The following is a 21,485-nucleotide window of genomic DNA, read 5'->3' as shown; positions in this document are numbered from 1 at the left end:
AACTTCTTCACTGACCTTTTTATTTCTATGAAATGTCGGAGGTTCTTTGTCAATCTATGCATAGTGGCGGGGAGCTGTATGTTCTTTTTACTTCTTTTTCTTATTCAACCCCAGCATCTTCCAAGGTCTTTATCTTCACATGCACCTACATTAGTCCATTTTCCATTACTATAATGTAATGCCTGAGGCTGGGTAATTTGTAATGACAGTTCTAGGGCATCGTGCTGGTATCAGCTCCTCTCTCGTGAGGCCCTCATGAAGGATGTGACCACAATGGTTTGAACACACACGTGAGAGGGAGAGATCACACTGTGAGACAGAAAACCAAGCACAGAGGGCTTCCACTGGGCTCCGCTCCCCTCCCCCGCCTCCCAGTGAGGGCGAGTGACTCTGGGCCTCCACTGAGCTACAAGACAAAATTGCCATAAGAGCAAAACGTCTTGAAAGTCAATACCATTTTTGGTCATAACATTATTTTGAAATTCTGATATAAATATTTACTGTCTATAACATCAAGGAACAATAGTCAGAAAGAAAGGAGTCTCCATCATCTCACTTAGTAGCTGTGCAAAGGAGCTTCTCTGAGCCTCAGCTGACTGGTCTGCAGAGCACAAGGATGAGGCACCAGGATGTGGTGAAAGGCGACCAGGAGACAAGCAGGGAGAGGCTCAGAGCTCGCTGCTGCTGACACTCGCAACTTTCAAGCTCTTCTCATGGTTCCCTGAAGACACTTTATTATGACAACCAAAATGAAGAATCAGGTCTGACTCCTGGATTCTAAGGTCTCGGATGGAACACGGTCCAGCGCAGGTTACCCTCCTGACTGCCGGCCTGCTCACACTTGATGAGTCTGTCCTTAATTATGAAATGCACATGATCCCAGTGGGCAAGAGTGAGCCAAGAGTCGCATGTTAGGATGCCGGTATGTCCTGTTGACCTGAACACACGTTTAGCATTAGCTCTAATACTTGGAGCTATACTTTTAAGTCCCTGGGAAGATTATAAATAGAAAGATGTTCACAAACCACAGTTATCACAGAAAAAAATATAAGGTCAAAAAATAAGATATAGCACTGTAAGATTCTTTAATTTTGGAACATACTCCAAAAAGTCTACTCACTTCTCAAGTTGCTATTAAGGTAATAAAAATGAGTTCAAATTGAATATTATAATTTTAATAAATCAAGTTCATATAAAAGGCATAAAAGAATTATGTAGATCCTTGCAATATTTTTGAAACTTGTATAAACCATGTAATCACTGCTAGAAAAAAGTTAGATTGAAATACAATAAAAATGAGTTTTCAAAGCATAGAATTTACATTCTCTATATTTAATATAAATCCCCTCTTTCTCAACCCTGATATTCACCACTACATGGCATCTTAGGAAAAAAACTTATAACCACCAATCTTCTTACTCTTTTGGCAATTAGAAATTCATAAGAAGGATAAAAATAAATGCCAAAAGGAAAGCCAAAAAGCAAACATTTATAATAAGCTATGGGTTTTGTTGGTTGGTTTGAGCGACTTTCCACGAGCTCACACAGCACAGATGAAGGCTGCCACACTGCACTCAAGGTCCTCAGAGCGCACTGACTCTACGGTGGACTGCTCAAGACAACTGAAATGCTGATTCCCATGGCCATCCATGAGTCCCCAAACAGGGCCATCACTGATTTCTTCTTGAAAAGGCTTATGATTAACGAAAGAGCCATAGGAAAAAGCTCTCCATATCAAACAAAAATCTGTTTCCCCCCCTTATCTTTACCATCCTGAACAAAAACCAACCCAGGAACAAGTGGCTCCATCCTGGGTTAAGTCTACACCCGCTAAGTAAACAGGCTGGCTCTGGTCTGACTGCTGGAAGAAGTCAATTTTCTTGATAATAGACTTCAGCTCATCTATGTCACACCAGAACTGAAGAAAAAGTTGGGCAGGTAGTCAAGAGGTCAGGTCACAGCACAGAGAATGAGGGGAACAGTGAAGAAACACAAAGAAGGTACGGATTCCGACAGAGCATCCCACTGCGAGCAACCAGGAGCAGGCTCTTAATTACAGTCTCCTGTGGGCATAAAAATGCACAGCAGGTTCCTGGTGGCACTGGACTGGGGCAGGCCCCTGGGGAGCAAGGGATGCCTGGGCCCATGGCCCTAGTCCTGCAGTGTCCACCCTGGGGAGCACTTCCTCCTTAGAAACAGCACTGTCCTCTCATGAGAGTGCCAGGACTCTGCTTCAGTCTGCTCTGGACTAACCACATTTGCTAACCTAACATTTCAGGTGCAAGATGGCGGACAATCAAAGGGGTATATTGAACAGCCAAGGACAGAGCCCAGCCAGCAGGAGCAAGCTTCAGCAAAAATACAGCTAAGGCTAGCACCCTGTGCATGGCTGAGGTTTAACAATAATCTCTGTTATTTTCACATTCTTCAAAGTTCTAGACATTGTCACCTCCATTTCTTTAGTTTTTGAATGTAAGAGCAGATAAAAGGATAAAAGGGAAGCATTTGACTTAAGGGTGCAACAGAAAGAAAGAAAGAAAAAAGAAAGGGAGGGAAAAGATCTACCCAGAGCTTCAGCTTTTCAAATGTTCTCCAACCTGCAGAGTTTTCTGCAGGTGCAACCCCTGACCCACTCAGACACACAGTTAGTAAACTTACCTTGTGGGGCTCAGAACAGCAAAAACACAAAGAAAAATGGAGAGAGTACAAGGAAAGAGCCAATACCGAGACTGCCCAGGGAAAGCAGTTTGGAAAGGGAGAAAACCAAGTGGGAGTCAAAGGGAGTCGACAGAAGGGCGAGTTGGGTGTGCGTGGGGGGTTCTACTTCAAAGGCCTGGTCCAGGAAGCAATCTCAGGACCCTCAGGACCCTCAGGAGCAAGGCTGGGGCGAAGGCTTGGTCTGTGCTTGGGCGTCTCCATCTCAGGCACTGCTCACCAGCCCTGTAAGATGCTCTTCCCTCCCATGTCTGCTCTGAGGGTCTGGGGTACACAAAAAGCCAGTGAAGGGACCTTCTGTTCAGTGACTTAATGTTCCCATAGAACACACAGTGGCATTGCTGACACGCAGCTCGCTAAGTCTAGGGCTCAGAATTATTAAGGCCAAACAGGAATGTTTGTCTAGGGTTTTGGAATGAGTTGCAGAGATCCCTAAAATCCACTTACTACATGATTTCCAACCCTGTCCTTTGCAAAATCTCCTTCGCCCCCTCTCCACTTCATCCTCTACATAGTACTAGGATGAACTTTCTAGAACAAACACATGAGCACAACTACTTGGTGCTCTCTACTACCTCAAGACAGTTGAAAGCTAGTATTGAATCTGGGGCATTTTACCCTGAGTTCAATCCCCAGTACATTTGCGCTCCGTCTCCAACCCTTTTCGTTTTTATTTTTGGACAGGATCTTGCAAAGTTGCTGAGGCTGGCCTTGAACTCGCAACTCTCCTGCCTCAGCCTCCGGGGCATCTTATTATCTAAGCCTTGCCTGGAGTTCCTGACTCATTGGATAACAGCAACCTTATTTTTGCATGTTGTCCTTCACCTCACCCAAAACATACATCAACCACAGTAACACACCTTACTGCCCCAGATAAATGAATTTCATGCTCTTTAAATGTTCCGCATTTCCTTGATGCCCAGGTCTCTTGCCCCGCTGCTCACTGTAACGGGCAAGCCTTCTTTCTCTCCCACACGGGTGCCCTCCATTCCTCACGGATGACAGCATCTCAGCCTTTAGAATTAAATTTTATAGCATCTGTTGGTTGAACCTGTACTTGGTTTCTGTTGCGTACCAGGTATTTTATCAAGCGACACAGAAAAATGGCCTCAAAATTTCTAAAAGCCTAGAGATATAAGGACAACGACCGCAGTTCATGATGAGCCGTGGTATAGCTGTGGGCAGAACCTTCTGGGAACACTGAGGAATAGGAAAACAGGGCTGGGGTGACCCGGGAAGACTAAGTGGAGGCCTAAATGAAGAGCACAGATGACCCCACTTCTGTTGGCTGCCCTGTCCCCAGACACGCAGGAGGATGACAAAGGAGTCTGGGCTGAGAAGAGGAATAGGGAACAGGCCGAGCCCTGCACAAGGTCAGAGGATGTGGGTGCAGGAAGTGGCAGGGGGTGGGGAGGCACGGTTAAGACAGAGGGGTGTAGAGGCAGGTGGGGGCTCTTCTGTGTGATCTTTGGCAGGTGAACTCCTTGCTCTGAGCTCAGTCTCCTGGTACGTAAAGTGACCTAACAGTGGCCTTCTTCAGGGCTGCTGTGAGAAGGAGCTTCCATACTACATACAAAGTGCCCTGAGCAATGCCTGACATGCTCATGGCTGAACAAATGCTAACTCTACAAGTTCTGTTCTGTCCCTCTGATTGGGCCTGACAATCACTGTGCCTGCAGGGAAGCACCTTGCTAAGCCCTAGGGTGATCGTGTGTCCAGTGGCACAGCAAACCCTGAGGAATAGAAGGAACCACAGATCAAGTAGCCCAGTTGTCTCCAAAAGCCAGACAACACTCTCAGATGGAAATACCCCAGAACCGGTCACAAATGTACCCCTGCTGCAGGGACAGGCTACCACAAATTTACTGTTTCAAAACAATCAATCTCTTATCTTGCAGCTAGAGGTGAGAAATAGAAAATAAATTGAATGCGATAAAAGCAAGGCTTTTGGCAGGGCTGGGCTTCTGCAGGGTCTGGGGAGAACCCACGGTTGCCTTCCCAGCTTCTCCAGCCTCTTTGCATGCTCGACCCACGATCTCTTCCTGGACCTGCAAAATGCACCCATCTGACCTCTGCTTCTCTCTCTTTTTAACTGTGACCCTCTTGTCTTCCTCCTGCAAGGATCCTGGTGACTGCACCGAGCAGCAACTGAGCATGCCCAGACAGTCCACCTTCTCTCCACCTGAGTTAAAATGGAGTGACAATTCCACTGCAGGGGGTACATTCCAAAGGAACAGAATCAGCAAGCCAAAGAGCTATCTGCCCTCCTGCTTTTCACAATAGCCAGGATATGCAAATCTGGGTGTCCAGCTACAGGTAAATGAACAAGGAAAATGTCTCTGTCTGCCTGTCCCTCCCATAGACAAATGCTATTCAGTCACAAAGAGAATAAATCCTGTCACTTGCAGCAACATGGATGGAAATGGGAGACACTATGTTCACTGAAATAAGGAGGGTCAGCAAGTGGGTGGACTTACCACTACAGGGAAACACTGGAAACCTTTCCGGCAGCCCCCCTTGACACCTGGAGAGTTTTTCCAAGTCTTGGACCTCTTAAAGATTTCATTACAATTTATTTTTCATCAAATTTTTCTACCAAGGTAAGTCAGGGATCGATAGCATAGGAACAAAAGAGTTTTTAGACTTCAGTGCCTTTTCTAGTAGGCAGACCCAGAAGCTCAGCCACAACTGTAGAACACTATTGGAAGACTTTTGAAGGAAGACTTCATGGAACAGGGAAGGCATACGTGCACAATTTGACGTTTCATCTCCAAGTCTTACTTGGTTCAAGTGATTTCACTATCAAATATCTTATATACAATTAATCTTGCAAAAGCTAAGAAAAAAATGCAGTTTACCCTGATCGTGACAATGCATTATCTACTTTTTTTTCCTCATAGAACTTAAGAATGTTTGACTCTTTTTTTCAGGATTGGCAAAGAATTTAACCCTTGCCTTACAAACTGCAAATTTAGACCAGCCAGTACTTTACCCCTTTGGTGATTTACATGATTAAGAAAAATACATAACCCAAGTCACCTAGCAGTTCTCTATTATAATACTTTCAAACACTGAAATTAATTTATATTAATGATAGTATTTATGTAAAAGCAGTTATGAGAAAAGGGGAAACTATATTGAAATCTATTTTCTGACACAGGGAAAATATATTTGGAGATTTGTGCTTAGCAGAAATGAAATCTCTCACTGTCACGCTACAGGCAGAAAAGAAAGCTGTCACTTGAACACGGGTGGTGGGCTCCACCTCCAACAATGACTTAGAACTCACCCTCACTGTTTCTCCTTGGGGCAGGGGAGGAGGGCAGGCAAGGAAACTAGAAGTAAATCAAACAGGACATAATTGTCACCATGCTCCAGCAGTGTTGTAGTTTAGTGGATTCTAGTTTCAAAAACTACCTGACATAGGCGAATAACAACTACTATTTTTTGGTAAATTTAGGAGTAGCAATAAGACTCACTGTACAAGATGTGTCTTGTCTTGACTGCAGATCTCTAAACTTTCATCTCTAATACTTAGTTCTTTTATTTAAGCTTCTGAATTGTATAGAGATAAACCTCCAGTGCAACAGTTTACTTATAGCATCATTATAGAAATACAGAGGAGTGCTGGGGATTGGAGCATATCCCCCCAAAAGTTGTTTTGAAGTCCTATATCCTAGCACCTCTGAGTGGGACCTTACTTAGGAATAGGGTTTGGTAATCATTAGCAATTAGGGAAAAGCAAACCAAAACTATACCCTAGATTTCATCTCCCTTCAGTAAGAATGGCAGCCATCAAGAGTACATAACAAACAAGAATAAATGCTGGAGACGATGGAGGAAAAGACACACTTTTACCTGTTGGTGGGAATGGAAATGAGTATAACGGCTATGAAAATCAGCATGGAAGCTCCTCAAAATCCTAGGCATGGAGCACCTTACTGCCCAGCTGTACCACTCCCGGGTATTTACCCTGAGGAACTGAAGTCATCACACTACAGTGACACACCCACACACCCACGTTTACAGCAGCACAATTCACAACAGCCAAACTAGGGAACCAGCCTAGGAGTCTCTCAAAAGATGAGTGGATAAAGAAAATGTGGTTACATATCAGCCATAAAGAAAAAAAAATGAAATCATGGCATTTGCAGTAAAGTAGATGGAACTAGAGACCATTACGTTAAATGAAATAAGTCAATCTCAGAAGGTTAAAAACCCCATATTTTCTGTCATATGTAGAAACTAGAAAGAAAAAAGAATGTGTGTGTGGGGTCTCATGAAAAAAATCAAAGGGACATTAACAGAATAGTGGAAAGAGATCACTGACAGGAGAGGGGAAAAGAGAGGGAAAATACTGGGGAATGATATTGGTCAAGTTACTGTCACATGTGTGTATGTCCAAATATGTAACAACAAACCCCACCACTGGGTACAATTATAATGCACCAATAAAAAAATGGAAAAAAATCTACATTAATATTACTTGTGTACTGATATTTTTGCAATTTATTTACCCGTAAACATGCATATTAACACTATAAAATAAAAGGAACTTAAACAAGTCCAAAGATTTAGGGTGTTATGGATAGGATGAGTTAAGGTGAGGAGCAGGTGGGCCCGAGTCCAAAAGGACTGGTGGTCCTAATAAGAAAGAGTCACATAAGACACAGGACAGCCTGTGACAGTGAGGCAGAGGCTGGTGTCTCAGCCAATGAGCATCAGAGAGAGCCGGCAAACCTCCAGGTGCTGTAAAGAAGTGAGGGGGGCGGGCTCCTCAGCAGGGTGTGGGGATTGGGGCCTGCCTTTGTATCTCCAGCCCTGGAGTGAGAGAAAATTTGTTTGACATCTCCCAACTTCAGTGGCCCTGGGAGAATATCAAATAGGTTTACTGAAGCATCAGCTTCATGGCGAGGTGAACAATTCTAAAAACTGACCAAACCAAAAATTCATTAAAAACATCCTAAGACATTGATCCCTCAGGACAAAATAGTGGAATTAAATGATAAAGTAAAACCGCTTCATAAGAAGGCCCCAGCAACCCGGAACCTACAGCTGCTGCTTTGATTTGAAGTGCAGTCGAAAATAGTAACTTTCCCAGCAAACACCCCCCCAAAAAAGATTCTGCTTCAAGAAAAGGACAAGACAATCCGCACATCTAAGAAAGGACTGCTGTCCAAACTGCACAAAGAACTCCTAAAACCGATCAGTAAGGGAACACAGATGTGCAAGGGACATGAACAGACACCTCGTCTAAGAAAAAACACACAGGACAAACCCAGGTACAGGAAGATAACGCGGCATCAGCGGATCCCACATTAGGATACAATGTGCTATGCGGGGTGGAGCTCAGCGCAAGAGAGCAAGCCCTGCTGGATTCCAGGCGCAGAAAACACTGGCCCAAAGTAAGAAGTAAGCTACACACCAGCCCGCACAACTGCAAGGGCTGACACCAGAACACTGAGAGCGGAATGTCCTGGAGGATGTGAAGCAACAGAAGCCCCACTCAGGGCTGCTGGGACACACTAAGGCCAGCCCCCTGGAAGGCTGTGTGGCAGTTCCTCGCAGATCTCAACCATGTGACCAGCAACCACACTCTCCGACACCCCCACAACTGAGCTGAAACGGTGTCACTCAGAAACCTGCGCACAGATGTCTATAGCAGCTTCAGGAGCATCACCAAAGCCTGGAAGTGACCAAGCTGTCCCTCAGGAGGTAATGGATCAACTGGGGCACATCTGGGTTATTCAGCACTGAATGGTTGGTGCTCACATGAAGTGAGCTGCCAAGCCAGGAAAAGCCACGGAGGATCACATCCATTTTACTAAGTGCCAGAAACCAGTCTGAAGAGCCTACACACTGCTTGTTCCCAAACATGGAAGTCAGGAAAAGGTGAAACCAGGCCGACAGTAAAAGGGCCAGTGGCTGTCCAGGGTCAGGGGAGGAGGATGGCCATGCAGAACAGAGGATTTTCAGAGCAAAGGAGTGCCATGATGCAGGTGCCATCGTGGTGGGTGCCCATCAGGACGTGCTTATCGACGCCCACAGAAGGTACCCCACCCAGAGGGAACCCACGTAAGCCCTGGATCCGGGGTGAAAACGGTGTGTCGCCGAGGGGACTGCGCCACGCTGGCAGGGGATGTTGGGCATGTATGGGGCCGGGAAGACTGGGCCAGCCTGTGCCCTTCCGGCTCCATTTCCCTGAACGCCTAAACCCACTTTAGCAATGAAATCTTTAAGATCTGCCACGCCAGGGCTGCGTAAGTCTGAATATGCAAGGGAGCACTATAGGGCTATGTTCAGAAAATGAAAGGCAAGACAGGGAGAGCATTCGAAAGCCGATTCCGGGCAGCGGACCTACTCCTTGTTAGGCAGACTGGCTTGCACCAGAGCAACGCTCTTGCCAAGAACACTCGCAAGATGAATGCTTCTTACGGTACGTATGATTTGAGCCTCAAAAGGCTACAAGGAATGAGGCCTGGAGCAGAAGGGGAATGGGGTGGAAGGGGAAGGAGCGTTCAATAAGTGCAGCCCTTTTCTCTTCTAGAGATTTATCCTGTGGAAGTGGCCTTGTCACTGAGCAGCGGAGCAGCTGAGCAAAAGCTAGGAACTGAGAAAACACTCAGGGCCCGTGGGCTCATCCGAAATAGAGGGGGCAGTCTCAAACTAGAACTCCGGCCTGACCTCCGACAGAGGTAACACTAACCCTGCCTCAGAGAGGACACAGTGAGGTCTGGAACCCAAATGGCTTGGTGCTTGTTTTGGGCTATAAATCACAATCATTATTCAATAAAAAATTACGAGAGAGAGAGAAGACGGATGATCAAGATCAAGAAAAGAAAAAGACAATAGAACAAATCAAACTTAGATGCAGCTACCGGAGACTGCAGAATGGACTTTTGGATAACTGAGTCACAGGTGCAAGATGTAACAGGACATTAAAAAGAATTTCACCAGAACCCTGGAATCCTTGAAAAATAATCCAACTGTAGACCTAGAAGCAAAAAGTAAGGCTGTGCGCAGTGGTGCACGCCTGTAATCCCAGCAGTATGGGAGGCCAAGGCAGGAGGATAGTGAGTTCAAAGCCAGCCTCAGCAAAAGTGAGGCACTAAGCAACTCAGAGAGATCCTGTCTCTAGATAAAATACAAATAAGGTCTGGGGGTGTGGCTTGGTGGTTGAATGCCTCTGGGTTCAATTACCAGTACCTACCACCCCTCAAAAAAGTAAATTAACTAAAATTAGAAATTCTATATGTGCGTTTGACAGCAGACCAAAGCAAATGAAGAAAGGATTAGTGAATTAGAACAGCACTTCACAAATTTTAATGATGAAATATTTAAATAATTAACTTAATTATTCAATTAATCTTTAATTAAAGATTAGGAGGGATGGGGCTGGGGATGTAGCTCAGTTGGTAGAATGGTTGCCTTGCATGAACAAGGCCCTGGGTTCAATCCCCAGCACCACAAAAAAAAAAAAAAGAGAGAGAGAGAGAGAGAGAGAGATCACGAGTGAGCAGGTACAGGACAGGACAGGGCGCGAGAGTCTCAGTTTCTAGCAGTTTCCTATAGTTTGGATCTTGAACACACCGAAAGGCCCATGAGTGGAAAGGTTGGTTCCCATCTTGTGATGTTACTGGGAGATGGTGGCAAAAAGAAGTTAGGTCACTGGGAGTGATGCCCTGAAGGGGACCTGGGGACCCAATCCCCCTCTTCCTCTCTTGCTTCCTGGCTGTCAGGAGGTGAACGGCCTCCTCTGCCACACAATCCCACCACGGTAACCAGTGCAGCCACAGCCTGAAACCAGAGGAGCCAACTGAGCATGAACAAGAACATCTGAAACCACGAGCCAATATAAACCTCCAATCTTTATAAGTTGATTAGCTCAGGTATTTTGTCACAGTGACAGAGAGCTGCATAACACACAGCCTCCTGGGTGGTAACTGGTGCTGCTCCTCAGGGACCAAGATGCTGTTGTATTGATTCTGAATATGAAGTAACTAACAAGAAAATACCCAGACGGAAATACAGAGAACAAGTATGGAGAGTATGGGAGGAGACACACCAGACACTGAGGGACATAATGAAAATATCAACATATACCATTAAAATCCCAGAGGGAGACATGGGAGAAAATGAAGCAGGAAAAAAACCTCTGAGGAGGATGGTCGAGGTTTCCAGACCTCATGAGAGCGCCCGAGGAAAGTCCTCCCAAGTGAGATGCGCTCAAGCAGCAGGCCACGCAGGGAGGGGCCGTCTCAGTGAGACCTGTGGGGGCAGCTTCTGTCCCACAGAAACCCAGGGAGACCCACAGAGTTCTTGAGAAATTACTTCAGAACACACACAAGATTATAAAAGTGCAAACACAGATTAAAAGGGGGCAGAGGCTGGGACAGGGCTGTGATGAATGTGTGCCCAGTGTGGGTGAGCCCCGGGTTCCAGGCCCGGCCCTGCAAAGCCCACACAGGACAGAGCCCAAAAGGAAGAGAGGCTGCTGGACTCCTGATATTTATGGCAGGTCAGGCTGAGAAATCAACCCACTGCGAACACGCGCTTCCCTTCATAAAACCGAAAAGTCATCTCAAGAGGGCAGGCCAAGAAGTCGGAGGGCAGACCGATGTCAAATTCACAGTCCCACGTGGGGTCATGTGGGGACGGACCTAGGGGCGAAGGGGATGAGGGAATTTGGGGGGCCAACTTAGAATCCAGCTTACCCCAACAGGCAACTCTACAAATATTGAAGGAAGAAATAAACCAGTTCTGTGCAGAGTCTTCTAGAAAAATGTAGAAGAAAAAGTATTTCCCAAGTCGTTTGATGAGGCCAATGTTACTCTGATGTCAACATCAAGAAGAGATTCCAAGGAAACCACAGATCAATACCTTCCATGGACAACAGTGCAAAGTCTTCATAAAATATCTCCAAACTCTCAGAAAACTAGGAGGAGAAAGGAACTTCTCTAACCCCAAACCTGCCACAGCTGACTTTTACTCAGTGCTGGAACGCCCTGCCCTCAGGTTTGAACAAGATGAAGGTGGTCAGTTCTATCTGCGAGCATGCTGGCCATTTTGGCCAACCCAGTGAAAACACGGAATAAAAATTCTGAGGATTGGAAAGGTTAAAATGACACTATAACCATCAGATGACATAACAGCATACATAGAATCTAAAAATCCAGAAAGCCAATTAGAATTAACATCACAAATAAAAGGTAAATACATTTAAATCATCCAATTCTAAATGACAAAAATGAAAATAATATCAAAGAGAACGACTTTCAGTGATCTATGAGACTCGTATGCAGATGACTCTGAAACATGACTGACACAAGCTGGAGAAGATCAAGATCCCTGAAGAGAGATTTTCATTCAGAATCAGAAAGCTTGATATGCCCATGTTAAGTGCTCTCAGAATGCTCAACAGGATCATCATCATCCTAAATAAAAGTCCACAGAATTTCCAGTAAAATTTGACAAATTTAGAAAAGCAGAGGAACAGAAATAAGTACAATAATTTTCAAGAAGAGTTGAGGGGCTGGGGATGTAGCTCAGTTGGTAGAGAGCTTGCCTCGCATGCCCAAGGCCCCGGGTTCAATCCCCAGCACCATGCACTCACACTCACACTCACACACAGACACAGACACTCACACTGGAACTGTACTAGCTGGCAGAGGGTCCTGTCGTGCTGTGAATGGATTTCTCTCCTCTTCCATCCCCAGAGCAAGCCACTTTCCATCATCCTAACTCTGTAAATTGGTTTGAACTGTTTTTAAACTTGATGTGAATGGAAGAATTTATCAGTGTTTGAATTTGACTTTTTTTCTAAATATTAAATTGGTGAATCTAGCCTGTTTTTAAATGTAGCTGTAACTTAACCATTTTCATGGGCAAATAGTGTTCTTCCATTGCATACAGTATGAATTATCTGTCTTATTAAAATGGAAGTAGGTATTTTCAGCATGTAAATAATAGTGTCACTGATACAGCTGGCAACATTCTTGCTTTTACCCACTGGTGTGAGAAGGGTTTTTTTGTGTTTACCAAGGAGTGTGATTGCTGAGTCATGGGAAATGTAATGGATTGACTTTACTAGATTTTGTCAAACAGAGTTCCCAAGTAGCTGAGTGACTTTACAGTCCCCATGGCAAGGCATAGAAATGCGGCAGCGCTTGGCAGCCCTGTTTCGGTGTCCACACGTGGTGGCATCCCCTCGGCTTTACATTCCCCTGTGGCTGTGGTATGGGGCACAGGTTACTAGCTACTTGCGTACCTTCCCCTGAGGTGCAGTTTGGGTCTTTTGCCTGCTCACCTGCGTGCCTAGCAGTTGGATTTGTCCCCACCCAGTTCACAGGAGTTGTATGTGACATGGGTGTTGCTCCCCACAGGCGGAGGCCACTCTAGATTCCCCCACCCTGCGGCCTGTGTCCACGCCCTCCTCCTGGTGCTCTGAGAGCCACAGTCTTCATTTGAGCCTGGTGCAGGTTCCTGTCTTGTTAGAGTCCTGCCGTCCGCGTTCTGTTTAAGAAACGGTGTCCTTCTCCACGGCGTCATAAGAGACCCTCCTTCGGACTGTTCTAGAAAGCTTCCACCCTTGGACCTGTCGCCTCCCTGGAGCTTACTCCTCTTGTGGCAGGAGGTGCACTAGGAGGAGGTCCAGGGTTTGGTTGTGGTGCTTTCCCGAGAGGACTTCCACTTGAGCCAGTGCCATGTATTGAAAAATTTCATTCTTTCCTCGCTTCTCTGCTTGGTCACCTTTATAGTAAATTGAGTGTCTGTGCAGGTCAGGGTCTGTCTTGGAACGTCAGTCTCTCTGTTAATCTTTTCATCAGCACACAAAGTGGGTTACCATGACTTCATCATAAGTCTTGGTAGTGCAACGTAAATGTTGCAACTTTTGTGTGTGTCTGTATATGTGTGTGTGTGTGTATGGTATGTGTGTGTGTATGTGTCTGTGTGTGTGTATGGTGTGTGTGTGTATGTGTGTGTGTGTGGTGTGTATGTGTATGTGTGTGGGTGGTGTGTATGTCTGTGTGTGTGGTGTGTGTGTGTATGTGTGTGTGTCTGTGTCTGTGTGTGTGTGTGTGTGTGAGAGAGAGAGAGTGTTAATGGGGATGGAACCTGGGGCCTGCTAGGCTACTGCAACTCATGCTCTCTGCGTTTAATATTAGATATTTAAATTTAGACATTTAAATATTTAAATGCTGCCTAATTTTGAAACCTCCAACAATCTCCTACACGCAGGCAAATACTGCATAATAGTTAATTTTTTTTTTTTCAGGATGATATTTAAGCCTCACCCCTCAAACGAAGAAAAAGGTGATATTTAGCCATCTTTAGTTACCGAAGGTCATTTGACTCTTCTGTGGTCCTGCCCCCTACCCTGATTCCAACTTGGGATTCTCGTATTTTGAAACTCAAGGGTTACCCCATGAGCCAGGACCCTTGGGTGGGCATTGCATCGGCACCAACTAACACCTAATGAGGAAATATCTTACCACTTGTGCTGGCACCTGCTCCAGTTTTGCAGCAGGAGTTCCGGGTCTTGGGTAAAACTGGTTAATAAAGAGGCTTGGAAATTTGTACTCTTCAACCAGCTTCACCGTTTCTTGAAAATCCTCATCTGTTTCTCCAGGAAAACCACAGATGATATCTGTAGCAATAGTTATTCCAGGAACTCTAGAAAATAACAAGACAAGAGAGTAAGAGGTTGACGGCAAGCCCTAATTATTCCATTTCTGTCAGGTTAAAAAAAAAAAAACCCAAAACATTATTCTTTACATTTTAAGAAAAGGAAATTCGCAAATCATTTTCTAAAAGTCCTAAATAGTAAAATGTTGAGGCTGATCTCAAATTTGGGATCTTCCTGCCTTGAGAGTCAAGGGGAATAAAGGCTTGGGCACACACCTGACTACGGTTCTACCAATAAAGCAAACAACCACTGGTTGCCGTGGAAACACTTGAGGAAGTTGTTCAGATTTTAAAAATCGGCGCAGAGTTCAGGACTGAGAATGTAACCTCAGATTATCGGAGAGACGTGCTGGGGTTGATCTTCCTTAGCTTCACCTTGGTACATGCACATGGAACTGGGTACTTTTCCAAAGAGGGTGGCAGGAGAGAGACCGATGAGGCCCCACACAGTTCTTATAGGTGCTCCACAATCCTCTCTTCATAGACTTTCAGGTTACAAATTTTCAATGTTTTAAAATTTCATGATTTTAGGTCTCTAAACATTCACACAAGGTAAGGCCCAGCGGAATCATTCTGTCAGTCTAGGAAACTATCTTGTTTAATTTCTTCTGCAATTTTTCTTTCCTAAGGATTCCACATTTTTGAATGTTGAGACTTTAGGATTGGTCCTCAGTTTGTTCTTATTTTTCACGTTTTAGCTATTGTTCTATTTTCTGGAAGATTTACTTAAGCAACTCTTTCAACTGTAACTGGAAAAAAAAAAAAAAAGTATTGACTCACTCCAGCAGTCAGTCCCTCTTTCCTCCAGGTGCTGGTACTTGGTCTCCCTCATGGTTTGAGACATTCTATGAGAGGACAGTGATTTTTGCTCTCGCTTCATTTATAAGGGCAAAGCACGAAGAGCTTTTTATCACAGAGTGACTGGGTAGCAGGTGCCTTTGTCTTTCACAGGCCCAATGTGAGGGTCTCGGGGTCATTTCTGTGTGGGCCAGTTTCTCCAAAGTATGCTACAAAGTCCTCTCGTACTTCAACAGCAACAACTTAACATTAAACTTTTGAATAAAAGATGTATTAAAAGAATTCAAAAATTTAATATTATTCTGAATCCATGAACAAGAAAAAAAAATTTCAAATCACACAATAAAAACCCACATCAGATTTCCTATCATATAAATATAATTCTATATAGAAGAATTCAACAGTTTGGGGGCAGAAGAGAGAACAGGGAAGTTTTATGGAGGAAAGTCAAATCACTAAGTTCTCCATACAGGCACCACCATAAGAACAACAGTTTTCCACACTTTGCACACTCAAAGAAGCATGAAAAATTTATTTAGGAAATATTTCACTTCTGATTTCTTCTTTGTCTCATCTAGCTATTAATTTGGCCAAACTTTAATTAGTAAGACAAATTCCAAAGACTAGAACTTTTCTTTGTGGCAAAAGAAAAAAATTTTTTAATTTTACTGATATAAATGCATTTTTCTTCTTTAAAGGGCAATTATCAAAACTGCATTTTAAAAAAGCATAAAATCATATGCTTCCTACAGTAAGGTGCAATAAAAAGCCCACTTCTCTGGACTAACTGAAGCATGTGGAACAGGAAAGTTACATAAATAATATTCAATTAGCCAGACTTCCACTTGCCTTTTAACTACACCTAATCAAAAGAAATTCACAACTAAGAATAGAAGTAACAGATCACAGCAGATAATGACAGAGAAGCCCGTCTCCCCTGGGAAATTAGAAGAAAAAGAATGCCAGTGAAAGACTGCAGAGACAGAGACAATTGGTCCTTGTCCCAACCTATGAATTGGAATGAACTTGGCAATACAGCGAAGGGAATTCCCGCAGGAAAGCCCCTTCCTGATTTCCGCTGTCCCCCTTGATCCTGCCCAGCAGAGCTGGTAACATTAAGCAACACCTGCTGACTTTGGCCTCGGGGTCCAGTGGAGTCATAATGTTAACAGAGGGGATGTTCTGTTCACCCAGGTATTTGATAACTGACACAAAAAGTGGGCCAATGACTCAGGAGGGGAGGGGTTGGCATGATTTAGTGACTTATTATAGTCAATATTTTAGAGCAGAAGCAGTTTAATTGGTTTCAAAGTACATAAGAACATAAGTTAATTTCTTTTTTTAGATTTATATCAGCAAGGTTTTATTTAAAAAGAAAACACATGGCAGTAAAACAAAAACAAATCCCCCCTAAAACAAACGCAAAGCCTAGCGTCCCATCCACTAAACAAGATGAGCTAATTTCCTAGACCATGTTTTGAAAGTGAAGGCTACACATTAGCGTGAGGTGAGGCTCATCTATCTAGACATTAATTTTATATATGCAAATGATGCTACTTACACTCTTGAAAATCATTTGGCCCCTCAGGAACGCAAATCTCATACTGTTAATTTACGTAGGAAATAATTCTCCTATGTATGGGAAAATCACAGAAATTTGAAGTGGAGCAAATTCTAACAATATCACATGATTTAAGTAGCAAAGAAGAAATCATAAGGAGTGTAAAAGAGAATATTAATCCAACTATGCAAGATGCTAATTCTGGATAAACACTGTGTTTAAGATGTATGAATTTTCAAAACATTCAAATTTTTAAAATTATCATTTCCACAATTTTACTGAAGCTATGAATGCAATGTATGAGATCATTAGTTTATGTTTTAAATTTTTTTAAACTTTCTATATTCATGTTTTCATAGTAGTTTCAGAGAATAATTCTGAAAGATAAAGATAAAAAAAAATGTTCAATTAGTTTAAGTAACAGGGAAATTTTGACCCACTCTTTTTCTATCTTACATTTACTGGCAAAATTGGTTTGTTAAATAACTTGGAATGGAATAAGAAAGATTGCAATTATGCACCTGACCTTATTGGAAGCAGTGATATGCTCAGTTAGGAAAATCTATCAGGAACACATAAAGGGAGGACATACTATTTGCAAGTTCTAGGCTGGTATTGAAGAATCCTTAAATATTTCAAGAGTTTATTATTTTGCCTAGAATAAAAATATGTAAATTTACACACTTTGAACACTTGAGATACTACTTAAAAGGTACTTTAATTCATCTCAAGACTTCCATTTGCAATTTGTTGTTTTACTGGCAAAAACATGAAAAAGGTGATGCTATTTTAAATCAATAAATTATGAGCTTTGAATTCCATGTGAAAAAAGTAGGACCAATGCAAAAGCTACTTATCTCCAGAGTCAGAGATCAGAGCCATCAAAATTATACAAGCATAACTAAAACATAATTAAAAGACATCTTTTTGAGTCCTGCCAAGATTTATTTCAGGACAATTATTCAAAACTTTTCAGAAAAGTAAACTGGAGGTAGACAGGGAACACAATATCTTGAACTGAGTAGAGTTGAAAACATCTAAATATGTGCTATGCAGTTAATGCACTTCTTAGAAATTCATAGAACTGGTATCTAAGAAAGGTATAGTCAATAATCTAAGCTTTTAGTCTCAAGAAGCTAATAAAGAGGAGCAAACCTAACTCCAGGTAAAACAGAGATGAAAAAATAAGAGAAGAAATCAATGAAAACAGAAGGAAAAAAAAAATCAATAAAAGCAAAAGTTGTATTTTTGTAAGGAAAACTTCAATAACTTACTAACTAAGGTACTAGCTGCGCCAAGAAGGAGGATCATACAGATGACCACATCAGGCATGAAGGAGAGGATGTCACCACAGATGCCACCAACATTAAGAAAACATTCAGTGTATCATAACAACTATGCCAACCCATTCACAATTTAGATGAATTGGGCGAATTCTTTGAAAAATTAAGCTATAAAATGGGCTCCAGAAAAAAAAAAACAAACAGAAAATCTGATTATACTATTACAAAATCGAATTTGTGATTTAACATCTTGTCACTGAGACAAAACAAGGCAGACTCAGGTGGCTTTAGGGTGAATTCTATTAAACATTTAAGAGACAGTAAAATTGACCACAGAAACTATTAAGAGAGACGGGAAAAAGAACCCATTATGAGTCCAGCATTACCCTGCTATGGGAACCCAAGATGAGCAGTGATTCTAGACCAGTCTCTCTCAGAGCAGGATCAGGGTTCTTAATAGTATTAGCAAACAGACTCAGCGACAGGGAAGGAGGACTGTATGCCATGACCCATTTTAACACAAGGCTGGTCTGACACAGGCAAATACCCTCACTGTGATGAACCATACTCAAGGACTTTAAAAGGCCTCCTGGGAGTTTAAGAGATTCAGAAAACTCCCACGACCCAGCAGACATCCATGGCACCTGCAGCCCCTATACTTATATGTGAGAGACCGAGAGCGTTTCCAGGACTGGCAATGGCCAGAGCATCTCCATTCTCCTTCTTCAACCCAATCGACCAATGGGCGTTTCAGCACAGAGGAGAGGACGGGGGTGAAGGCATGGCCGCTGAAGGGGGAAGGCAAGTGTCCCCAGGGCAGGTGGCATGAGCTCATGCTCAGAGACTCTAAGGAACCCAGTGACCTTCCAGAATGAGAGAGTTGAGAGGCAGAGGCCGAGGCCAGCACGCAAAACTCAGCTGAATTTTTATATCTCAGGAATGATCCATCTGACAATGAAGTCAAGAAAACCACAGAATAACTAAACCTACGAATACATTTGAGAAGTAAAAGTGCTGTATGCTACAAATGAAAGAAATAAATTTTCTTAAAATTTGCAGAGAGAAATCAAAAAGAAAAATAGAACATTCTCACTGAGTGGAAGATTGAAATCTCTTTAAACTGGTTTAGAGATTCAATGCAGCTGCTAACAAACACCAGCATGTTTTTCTACACAAGTTTACAAGCCGATTCCAAAATTTATGCAGATAGGCAAAGAACTTCAGAAGAGTGAAAACATTTTTTTTTTTTTAAATTGGTAGAATGAATGAATCTGACGTAAATATTTATTATAAATTTTAATAATACCAATACAGTGTGGCAGCAGTTTTCAACAAAACTGCCAAAGCAACTCAATGAGGAAAAAAACACAGTGCTCTTGTTAATATGATGCTAGAACTGGGTGCCACACGCACAGTCCCAAACTTACTAGGCCCTTACTTAATATAATAAGAAATTTCAATATGTATCACAGACCCAAATGTAGGAGCTAGAATTGTTTAACTTGTAGGAAGAAGTAAGGGAGAAAATCTTTGTGGCCTCCCGTTAGGAAACGATTTCTTAGCTGTAACACCAACTGCAAAAAGAAAGAAAGAAAAACTAGATAAACTGATAAATCTCTTTATAAGAAAACACTAAAAACTGAAAAGACAAGCCACAGATTAGGAGACAATATTCCTAAATCTTCTATTTCATGAAAAGACTTATTCCCAGGATTCATTCAGATCTCTTCGGCTCACTGACAGGATGAGGAATACAGTCCCACATGGCGAAAGGCCTGTGACCAAGGGTTCTCCACGAAAGTCTTAAAGAGCCACCAGTTGCCAGGCGAGGGCACCACGCCCGTCAAGGGCCACACACAACACAAGGCTCTTCTGAAAGGGCTGAGAAGTCGGTGCACATGCAGAGGAACTGAACCCCATCCATCCTGGACAGGAAGGTGACCTGATGTGGTCACCTTAGAAAACACTGGGGCAATTTCTTAAAGAGTTAAACACAACACTGTGACCAGCGATTCCACTCCTAGTTATCTACCAAGGAGAAATGAAAACCTACGGCCATGCCCCGCTCTGCACTTGGATTTTCAGGGTGGGATTCTTCATAACACCCAACCTGGAAACAGTCCACACGTGTGTCGGCTGTGCAAGGGAAAACAAGATGTGGCATGCACACACCGTGGAAAGGTGCTTCAAGTAAAAGAGCCACCGGTGAAGCCTGCACCAGCACGGATGATCTCAAAAACAGGAGACGAAGGTGGACAAAAGGGCTACCTATTACTCCACTCCTCTGAAACTTCCAGAAATAGCATACCTTGTAGGAGACAGAAGCTAGTCAAGGCTGCCCAAGACTTAGCGCCGGAGAAGGACTAAATAACACAGGCATCAAGAAGCACTGTGGAACAATCCCAGTGTCAAAATCAGATCCTGTTGGTAGCTGCACCATAAATGCATTTACTACAAACCTTCACACTCTCTGCTCAACACTGGGTGAATGTCTGATGCTGTCTAGATGAGACCAACAACAAATCTGTCAAACATTTGTGTGGGAGGCAGACTTTCTGAAGACATGGAAAGCAGGAATCCTCCATAATGTATTCTTCTAACAGGTCCCAGGACTTGAACTTTTGATGGGGATGTAGTCAATTAAATGCGGACAGAGAGGAACTGAAGGTAAGGAGGCTGAAAGGCAAGGCGAAGGCTGCAAGGAATTAGGTTCAGAGCCAGAAATCAGCAAATAATTGAAAGAAAACTTGGACCTATTTGCCAAATACTATCGTGTGACACTAAACAATCAGTCCACTGACAGGAAACCTGAGAAACAATGCAACATTTTCACATCAACCTAGGGACTTTTTCAGCAATTCTAAAATTTTTTTCATGATTTTATGAAAAAAAAAATTCTTAAACAACTGGGGCTAAAAACAGAAAAAGCATCAAAACATTATAATAAAGGTTAAAAAGCCATAGTCATTCAGACCAAAAAAAAAAAAAAAAAAGGTTAGTCCATTCCTGATCCCTTAACAGGGCTGCTTGCAAAACCTTCCCTCAGGTAACTAAGACCTTCCACCCCAACTTGCTGCACACTATTCAGCCTTAATATGCTTCAGTTTTCTCTTCCATAAAACAGGTATAGTTAAAGGCATTCATAGAGAAGCTTAATTAACACATTGTTCAATATGGTGCCGACCACACAGTGCAGAACTGTATCTGCTACATTACTGTAACTAGGTCAGAAATGCTACCAAGTACCATTTATTATAGAAATACTAAGAGTCAGACAATATGTTAACAACTTATACCTTCTTTAATACCACCTTCTTGTGAGGTAGATTCTATTTCAGTCTCCACGAGACATGACCATAATAACCTTAGATAACTAAGATTCAGAAAAGTAAATTACCAATAGTCACAGACAAGCTGGGGTGTGAAGGAGGGACCCATTCTGA

At 43.0% G+C, this 21,485-nt stretch overlaps 1 protein-coding gene across 8 annotated transcripts in view; it reads right to left on the bottom strand.

The window, feature by feature from the left end:
* Nucleotides 1–21,485, bottom strand: part of Cdkal1 (CDK5 regulatory subunit associated protein 1 like 1) — a 551,843-nt gene that overhangs the window by 128,117 nt on the left and 402,241 nt on the right. For all 8 annotated transcript variants that reach the window (XM_048799852.1, XM_015494064.2, XM_015494065.2 and 5 more), the window contains one exon: nucleotides 14,208–14,388. In XM_048799852.1, coding sequence (XP_048655809.1) covers nucleotides 14,208–14,388 — 181 coding nt within the window. The remainder of the gene's footprint in view (nucleotides 1–14,207; nucleotides 14,389–21,485) is intronic.

Source organism: Marmota marmota, unplaced genomic scaffold (assembly GCF_001458135.2).
Source record: "Marmota marmota marmota unplaced genomic scaffold, marMar, whole genome shotgun sequence".
NCBI classification, from domain to species: domain Eukaryota; kingdom Metazoa; phylum Chordata; class Mammalia; order Rodentia; family Sciuridae; genus Marmota; species Marmota marmota.
This window is presented reverse-complemented; position numbering and strand designations above follow the sequence as displayed.